We start from the raw sequence: 9,229 nt of genomic DNA, 5'->3' as shown, positions 1-9,229 counted from the left end.
TGTGTGTGTGTGTGTGTGTGTGTGTGTGTGTGTGTGTGTGTGTGTGTGTGTGTGTTTTGTATCGCGTGTGTACCTTGGTATAGTGATGCACTTGGTGTTGCAACTCTGCGTCGTGATGGCCTTCTCGAGCTCGTCGAGGCCCGCGGACTTCTTGAGCTTCTTCACCAAACTCTTAACGGCCTTCTCGCTCCATTTGTCCTCGCTCTCGGCCTTCTTCCAGCCCAGCAGCCGCTTGACGATAGGCGGGTTAAAGCTGGGCAGCATTGAAGTCATCATTTGCCCTGAGAGGAGCGCGTGCGACCCGCATCGGGGCCGCTCCGACGGCTTGTCTTATCGTCGTCGTCGTCGTCGTCGTCGTCGTCGTCGTCGTCGTCGTCGTCGTCGTCGTCGTCGTCGTCGTCGTCGTCGTCGTTGTCGTCGTCGTCGTCGTCGTCGTCGTCGTCGTCGTCGTCGTTGTCGTCGTCGTCTTCCTCGTCACTCGTCACTCTTGTCAGTCGTCAGTCGTCGCAGTGCGCGTACGGATCAGTATCGTTTGCCTCGCGCGGTGCCTCCGGTCGTCCCAGGTCGCCCCAGCTCGCCCAAGATTGCCCTAGGTTGCCCTAGCCCGGCTCACGAGAGACTCACGGATCGGCCACGGCGGATATGTGCGCGAGCGCGCGCGCGCACCCCAGCCGAATTGCCAAATACTGATCGCGGATCGCTACTCGCGACTCGTGACTCGCTACTCGCGCTCACGAGTCCCGTACACAACAAGATCACTCACTCTCGCAACTCGCACGTAAATGGCAAATATCTTGTCACAGCCGCCATAGCCTACTCCAATGTCTCCAATACTCCAACTGTACTGCAGTCTACTGTGAATACACGACTCGGCCTCGCTCGGCCGAGATCGACCATTATCGGTCAGCCGGTTGCGGAGCGTAGAGAGACTAGAACTACTAGAAAAGCAAACTCTCGCCTCACTTAAGGCTCGGCACTGCCAAGCACCAAGAGTCATGGTAGAGACCAGTAGAGACCTCTGTCTTGGAGGCGCGTTCAGCAGATTCAATAATTGAGTGAACGCTCACTGCTATTACTTTATTCTTCTAGATTTGAAGATCTAATTGGACAATCTAGAAGAATGTATCAATAACACAGCGGGTGCTCATTCAACAGCTATCATTCGCCAGCGCTTTGCAACAAATTGTGGGCCTATTCTTGAATACACGTATGAATAATTTTCGTGATTATATTTTGTGATTTATACGGAATTGCTATTTTCGTGTGCGATATTTGTTCAAGACTATAGAGCCTAGATTGTGGTAACGGTCACTATGACTATGGAAACTGAATTACGGTTACGGCCTATTATATAAACCGGGCCTTATTATTATTATATTCGGTATAACTGATATCTAATAGGTTGAAATCTTAATATTTATTCCTGTTCCTAGGCTACATTCCAAAACTTCTTCTTCAAGGAAAATTTTATTCGAAATATATACGTAACGTATATATTATAGCATGTAGAATAAAATCTTCCTCGAAGAAGAAGTTTTGGAACATAGCCCTAATATTTGTTCTATTGTGCGTAGATCCGAAGAATCGCTGCATATATATAGGATTTTAGCTACTGGAAGCATGTGGCGACATCTGCGCAAACAAAACAGGAAATGACCGGTGGCGTTTAAAATCCAACGTTCTTTTTAAATCTCTTCTTGATACTGCGTCCATTCATTTAAATCACACGCAGGCGGTAGGAATCTGTAATATCAGAATTCACGCGGCATTGGTATGTACAATGTATATATATGTATGTACACCGACACCGACGCGTATCTTAGACGTTGGTAGAAATTGAATTAATCAAGTGGTGTTACAATTTTCCAAATTTTGTTTTTCGACACGTTTCTTATCTTGTCAACAATGATTCGACGTTGATTATCTCGTCAATGTGTGTATACATACGTCGGGTTTCGTTCTCAACTTGTTTCAAAACTTTTTTTAGCGGTCGATCGTGCACTTGAGGACACGTCACATTTGTTCGTTATGTCACACCTGAGATTCATGAAGGAGCTTGACAATTTAACTCGCATGGATGATGCTATTAAGGGCGCAATCCCACGTTGGCAAAAGAAATGCATGGAAGCATCGAATTTAAGGTAACTATCTTAAATTTTATATTTTGTGTCGAGAATCTGATTATTAATACTTTATTATTAAATTGGTAAATTCTTGTACCATCAATTTACATTATAATTACAATTTACATGAATTTAAAACATTGAGTAAATTTGTTAGATGTGCATGCAAATACATTGGCTTTGTTTAATGCAAATATTGTCTTATACATGTACCTCATGTTGCAGCATTAATCACAGTTTAAACTCGTCAAAAAAAATTACTTCTTTCACAAGCAGTGTATCAGGAAAGACCCCGACGAAGAGAAATGATTGCAAGACTAAGAAAACTCCCTCCAAATGTATTAAAAAGTCTCCAAGTAAGACTCCTAGTATTTATACATTGTTAATGAAAGAAATGAAATTTTGATTGCATTTTATAATAGGTCGAGCCACTACTCCATCCAAGACACCCAGCGGTGGCGACAGATTCATTCCGTCAAGAGCCACGACTAATTTCGAATTAAGCCATTTCAAGGTAACAAATATTTATGACTAAAAGTGAGCAAATTCAGTTGCATTAGTGTGCATTGGTGGACATTAAAGTCGTTATGTATTAATTTAACTCGAGTATAAAATTACAAATATTTTAAATTATAAAATATATATTTTATCTACAGTACAATAAAGTATATCAAAAATTCCATGACTTAATCTGTTTCTATATTAATACTAAAGAAATATCTTTATGCCAATTTGTGTACGATGATTTTTATTCACTGTGCACTGAATGTGTTCATTAACAAAAAATTCTCTATAGGATATTTGAAATTTCCTTGGCATATTTATGCACTATTTTTTCTACTTTAGATTCTTCAACAACAAAATGCTGAACAAGATAAAGACAAAACTGATAAAATGAGTCCTAAGAAACGAGAGATGCAGCGTCTCATAGGAGAGAATCTTCATGGTGGTGATATAAATAATGCGCGAGTTTTATCTTATCAAATTAAAGCACCAGCGCCGCCAGAAGGATATCAGAATCCTCTCAAAGTCCTGTACAGTCAAACTAAAACGCCAGCTAGTGTCAGAGCTTCCACTAGGTATATACCTCAAGCTCCTGATAGAATACTGGATGCACCTGAAATTATCGATGATTATTGTAAGCGACCTGCCTTCGCATTTTTTATTTATTAAAAGCATGAAAGAACACTTGGATAAAAAAAAATTTTTTTTACAGATTTAAACTTGGTGGATTGGTCAAACAATAATATCTTAGCTGTAGCGTTAGGTGCTAACGTTTATTTATGGAACGCTGGAACTGGTACTATAGAACAGTTATTTGAATTAGAAGCGAATGATTATGTATGCTCCGTTGCATGGATTCAAGAAGGTCCATGTTTAGCAGTGGGTACCACAGTAGGAAATACAGAATTGTGGGATTGCAGTCAAATGAAGAGAATGCGCGTTATGAATGGACATATAGCCAGAGTTGGTTCTCTTTCCTGGAATTCCCATGTACTATCAAGCGGCTGCAGGTATGCATTAATACACTAAATTGTTAGTACACTAAATTGTTTTGTAGTTGTTGCCCATAAGATTTAAAAAATTGATCCTTATAGAGAACGATTTTGTAAAGCTATTGATTAGATTGATAAATATAATAGTTATTTGAAATTAAGTACATTTATTAAAGATTTTGGAAAAATTACATTAAAATAATATTAAAGTGGAAATAAATAAAGTGGAAATAAGAGATGTAAGATTGAAATTAAAAGTAAAATTCGAAAATTTTTGGAAGTAAGACTAAAATTATATTATTGTTTCAAAGGTCTGGTAAAATAGTACATCATGATGTCAGAGATCGAGATCATTTGATCTCAACTGTAAACGCACACGCTCAAGAAGTGTGTGGCTTAAAATGGTCGCCTGATGGGCAATATCTGGCGAGTGGTGGCAATGACAATATGCTACAAATCTGGTCGTCAATCGCCGGGCAAAGGCATTCTCAGACGCAACCTATTTATTCGTTCAATCAGCATCAAGCTGCCGTAAAAGCACTCGCTTGGTGTCCTTGGCAAAACAATGTACTCGCAAGTGGCGGTGGTACCGCCGATCGGACCATTAGATTTTGGAATTGCAACTCAGGCAAGTTACGGAAGAAGCGATTTGTAAATTATAATAATTTAAAGCATTAATTTAAAGCATATTAAATTTATAGAAAAAAATATGAGTAATAAAAATAAAAATTATATATAACACATGATTCAATTTTTTGTTACAGGTGCCTGTTTGAATACAATAGATACAAAGTCTCAAGTCTGCGCTTTGCTATGGTCTACGAATTACAAAGAGATTGTTTCTGGACACGGATACGCGCAAAATCAGCTAACAATTTGGAAATATCCAATGATGACGAAGCTCGCGGAACTTACCGGACACACCAGTCGCGTTTTACATTTAGCCATGTCTCCGGATGGAACTACGGTGCTTAGTGCTGGTGCCGACGAAACGTTAAGGTTGTGGAAGTGCTTTCAAGTAGACCCACAGAAAAAAAAAGAATCTACCGACATAAAATCAGTTGCGTCTAGGCTCAAACAATCGATTCGATAAAATTGACATGTAATGCATGTTGCTTAGCGATCATTCCAGTATTTATTTTTCTAACTGATTGTATGCAATCGGTATATACAGATATATAATATAAATAGAATTAATTCAGATATATGACATGGTCGAATATTATCGAACATAAAAATATTGACGTATCGAATAAATTGATTGATTCATTTTATACAGAGAAAGAAAATACAAAAGTAAATACTTAATATTGATAGATTCAGATACATGTATCGATCGGTGAAGAAAGTAGATGTAAGAACATATTATTGTTAAACAATGTACAAACAAGCTTGCGTTAGCGTATTACGTCTCTAACTTTTATTATATTATATGAAAATTCAGATTCTACTTACAACAATCATTTTTAAGATAATAGTTATACAACTGTAAGAAGTAAAAATAAATTTTTTTATAAATTGAGTAATTTTTATTTCATAAATAAGCTTTTTATGACTATCTTGTTAAATTTTATTATAATTTTCAATTTTTTAAGAAAAGTTTTTATTTTTATTACGTTATTTGGAATTTTTCATAAATTTAGAAAAAAAAAAAATATATATATATGTATTTAAAAATCATCTGATTCTTCACTTTCAGCGTTACGTATATAAAGGAATCTACCTTTCACACACATTAGAATAAAAAGATTTGCTCATCACATCCCCACTCCTTTTCTTTTCCCTCCGCACAAGTAAGGCAAGCCTATTCAGGTACATTACACAGGTGCATTCAGGTAGTATCGAGTAATAGACTCCACTTGCCTAAATTGTACATATAGTCTACCTATATACAATAACTAAATGCAAGTGAAGTAATAATTGTTAAACACATTATAATATTTAAGATATCAATGCAGAAATGTATGATATACCTATTTATTAATATTATGTATATTATGTATATTAGTTCAGGTCTTACTTGCAGAGCTAGTTATTATAAAATCAAGCTGTTTGACACAAATTTTCAACGAAATGAGCGAGGCGGAAAACAAAAATGCTTTATTAAAATCCAAATGCGAGCAGTCCGATCAGCCATACTCTGCGAATATCTACAATGAGGATGATCACGATTGGTGGGCAAGTGACAGTGGTTCCAGCACAGGGTCATATTACTCAGACACCGACAGGTAAATTCAACAATCAGACGTATTTGTGAATAGATATGAATGATTTCTCCATGATTTAATATACTTAAATGCAGTTCTGTGGTTGAATGGGAATCGGAGATTGGACCCACCGGAGAAGTATTCTATATAGAATCCGCAGAGGAAAGTCTACTCGAGAATCCTACAATTTCAGAGAATGACATCGAAAGCCCTCAGCCAGAATTAACACGTCGCCGTAGTACGAGAGCTGGTAAACTGTTTCGTCTTATTAGACGTAAGGAAAGCAAGCGATGGAGCACGAGAAATAAAAGGATTAACAATAGCGCTGCGACAAATAATGTAACTGCTGAAGAAAAAGGAGATGGGAGCAAGGAAGTCAAATTTCAAGATTTCCAGGTACTGAAGCATTTGGTGCACTAATAGCGATGAACTATAATATAAACATATCTTGGAAAACAACATTTAAAAATAAATGATTTTAAAACGTGAAATTTAATTGTAATTTAATAAATTTAATTGTAATTTAATAAATTTAACATGACAAATAATAAAATGTCACATAAAATCTTCTTGTATCTGTTAAAGTATGTATCTGTTAAAGTAATTATCTGTAATGATCAGGCAGGAGAAATTCGACAAGTCACATTATGGGTCGATCCTGAGAGAAGACATAAACTGGGAAGAAGGGCAACCTTATGTGAAGCGTACTTCGGTATTACTCCGGGTGCGTTCTCGGACAAAGTGAGAGTTATGGTGGCCGGATTTATACCCGATGGTGAAGCTATGAAAAAGAGAAATATAAAAATCGGAGACTGGTTACGAAGCATCAATTCGAACAACGTTACTTTTCAGAATTTAGATCGGATACTATCTGAAATCACTACGCCATCAAATGTGAGATTTGATATATGTTAATAATTGATAAATAATCGTGATTAATAAATTCAGGAATTTGCTATATATAATTTTGTAATAATTCGAATCTATTTTAATTTTTTTTAAGGAAAGATTAAAAAATTCTTTACTTATAGGTAACATTAGAACTGCAAAGAGTAGCTGGTGTTGATGTTACTGCAAAATTACCAAAAGTAAATGAACCAAAAGTAATTAGTTTTCATTATAACTACGACAGTAAGAATACGTGATATGTATGAAATAAGATTTTACTGATCGTACATTTTTAGCAATCAATATTGGCCCAGTATTTGGTGAATAAAGAATCCAATAATTTCTTTATGGAATCTCTGTTGAATTATCCGTTGGGCGTAATATATTTAAAAACTGCGAATCTTTCGGAAATGGGACAAGAGTTGCAAGGTGTATTATATACGTTCCCACGCTCCGAAACTAAAAATGTGCATTCTTCTCTATGTACAGCAAGGGGAGCTTTTATAACTCTTAATCATTTATTACCCAGTATAGTAGGCACAGAACCACTCAGGTATATTACATGATGCTTTGCTTAACGCTGTGTCTCCAGATACATATTATTTAAAAAATTATTTTAAAAATATATATGTATATATTATATATATAAGAGTGTTCGGAAAATCACCCGCAGTACTTTGGGAAGTGATTTATATATTTTTTTCCTTTTCGAGTCCCGAATCACTTCCCGAAGTATTGCAGGCGATTTTCTGGACGTCGCATAATGTATATATTTTTAGTACAACTGTCTATATAGGCGAAGAAGAAACGCATATTGCGTACACATCCCATAACGATGAATTACTTTTGATAGCTTTACCGGGCAAATGGTGAATTTTACTTCAGAGTACAGTATTGGAAAAAATACAGCAATTATTTTAATATGAATTTTATCAATTATTTCTTTGTAGCTGTACCTCTCAGGAGATTATTAAGATTACAGAAGACATTGTCAGAACATTAGAATTTACCTATCAATCACTAACAAAGTGCTTTACTTCTGTGGAGAACCAGTTTTTTTTGGATCATTTTTTCACTTTAATTATGCACAGATTAATAAATATTAAAGATTCCTACAAAGAATCTACTGATATTAAAAAAAAGTCACAAAATAGTACCGAAAATGTGGAGAATTATAAATTTAGAAGCGCTTTTTCAGTCGCAAGCTTTATACAGTTACCGAGAGACGCGCAAATTCAAATAGACGCTGCGTTAAGCGAGATGGAAGCTATGGATTACAGAGACTGGGTATATTGATACTTATTACAATTATATTTTAAATAATTAATAAGTATGCTTACGTTAAAGTGTAAATCTACATTGATTGTATCTAAATAGATGCATATTTAACAGAACGAAGATCCTATGGATTGTAAAAGATTATATACTATATTAGGGAGCTGCATTTATCACAAGAGCCATCTTCTAGGATCTCATTTGCCTCACGAAGATCTGATCGACGTACATTCGTTCTTGAGACATAACGGCTTATTAAATCTGGTGAGCCAAGAACAAGTAAAATGTCTAGTTTTGTGGAAACAAATTTATCCCTCGTCTTGCAATCGTGGCAATATTGATAGCAACGACAGCAACCAGTTATTAATATTAAATGGAAAATGGTTTTTATTGGTTGTCGGGTATGGGCATGATTTATTAGCGGTGCTGTTGGAATCTGGCGGATGCACTGCAAAGTGAGTGTGTATTATTTTACATAAATAGTCTAAATATTGCTTTTTATTCAAGTTTTATTATTCTATTAGATACAATGACACGATTGGCCCAGATGTATTTTACGTGGAAGAGGCTCAAGAGACATTGAAGCATGTACAAAAAATAGGAGTTACGGTTTTGGCATCGAAATGGATTACATCCAATACCAGACCCGAAGTAATACCATATGAGGAACATATAACAACGAAAGCATCATCCAGTATAACGGAAAACCTATTTGGTTTGATAAAATCAACGTCCGATGCGCAAACTGTACCATCTAAGCAAAATATCAATCCTGCTATTAATAAGAAACCGCAAGAATTGCCTTCTATCTTGAAGAAACGAAATCCTGAAGAAAATCCTGTGATCTTGGGTTCTGGTAAGTTTCAATGTATATATAATAGTGAAATCAATTCAAATATTTCTTATACTATATCTTAATTCTTTTTGTCACTTTTTACAATATATATAAGACAGTGTTATATAAGTTGTTTCATTTCTTATATGTGTGAATATTATTATTTTACGAATATATGTATTCTTTCACATGTTTAGTATATTCCTTACAAACGTCCGAAGATTCACTCAGCCAAGGAACAGGTGGTGTTAGCGAAATGAGCGATGAGGCAATGCCTATACTTGGAAGACGAGCAATCAGAGAGAAGATCAATTCGGCATCGAGATATTCAGATGACAGTGATTCAGATATCGACATATATAAGGTAACACACACACACACACACACACACACTCTCTCTCTCTC

The 9,229-nt window shown here is 36.0% G+C and overlaps 3 protein-coding genes across 3 annotated transcripts in view; 2 read left to right on the top strand and 1 right to left on the bottom strand.

Annotated features, from left to right (window-relative positions):
* The window catches only part of LOC105624937 (mothers against decapentaplegic homolog 3), a 33,540-nt gene extending 33,264 nt beyond the window's left edge, over positions 1 to 276 (bottom strand). Inside the window, exon 1 of the mRNA XM_012206279.1 lies at positions 74 to 276. Coding sequence (XP_012061669.1) covers positions 74 to 276 — 203 coding nt within the window. The remainder of the gene's footprint in view (positions 1 to 73) is intronic.
* A 1,752-nt stretch (positions 277 to 2,028) lies between these two features.
* On the top strand, positions 2,029 to 5,135 carry LOC105624935 (cell division cycle protein 20 homolog). Its single transcript, XM_012206278.1, has 7 exons — positions 2,029 to 2,141; positions 2,349 to 2,479; positions 2,546 to 2,637; positions 2,970 to 3,261; positions 3,340 to 3,637; positions 3,931 to 4,247; positions 4,384 to 5,135. The coding sequence occupies exons 1-7, from the start codon at positions 2,029 to 2,031 to the stop codon at positions 4,710 to 4,712; spliced, it is 1,572 nt and encodes a 523-aa protein (XP_012061668.1). The 3' UTR covers positions 4,713 to 5,135.
* A 557-nt stretch (positions 5,136 to 5,692) lies between these two features.
* The window catches only part of LOC105624960 (protein inturned), an 8,249-nt gene continuing 4,712 nt past the window's right edge, over positions 5,693 to 9,229 (top strand). Inside the window, exons 1-10 of the mRNA XM_012206302.1 lie at positions 5,693 to 5,847; positions 5,922 to 6,222; positions 6,448 to 6,720; positions 6,858 to 6,929; positions 7,011 to 7,267; positions 7,494 to 7,583; positions 7,665 to 8,001; positions 8,107 to 8,444; positions 8,514 to 8,845; positions 9,022 to 9,188. Of these exons, the coding sequence (XP_012061692.1) occupies positions 5,693 to 5,847; positions 5,922 to 6,222; positions 6,448 to 6,720; positions 6,858 to 6,929; positions 7,011 to 7,267; positions 7,494 to 7,583; positions 7,665 to 8,001; positions 8,107 to 8,444; positions 8,514 to 8,845; positions 9,022 to 9,188 (2,322 nt within the window). The remainder of the gene's footprint in view (positions 5,848 to 5,921; positions 6,223 to 6,447; positions 6,721 to 6,857; positions 6,930 to 7,010; positions 7,268 to 7,493; positions 7,584 to 7,664; positions 8,002 to 8,106; positions 8,445 to 8,513; positions 8,846 to 9,021; positions 9,189 to 9,229) is intronic.

The sequence above is a fragment of the Atta cephalotes genome (genome assembly GCF_000143395.1).
Source record: "Atta cephalotes unplaced genomic scaffold scaffold00097, whole genome shotgun sequence".
NCBI classification, from domain to species: Eukaryota; Metazoa; Arthropoda; class Insecta; order Hymenoptera; family Formicidae; genus Atta; species Atta cephalotes.
This window is presented reverse-complemented; position numbering and strand designations above follow the sequence as displayed.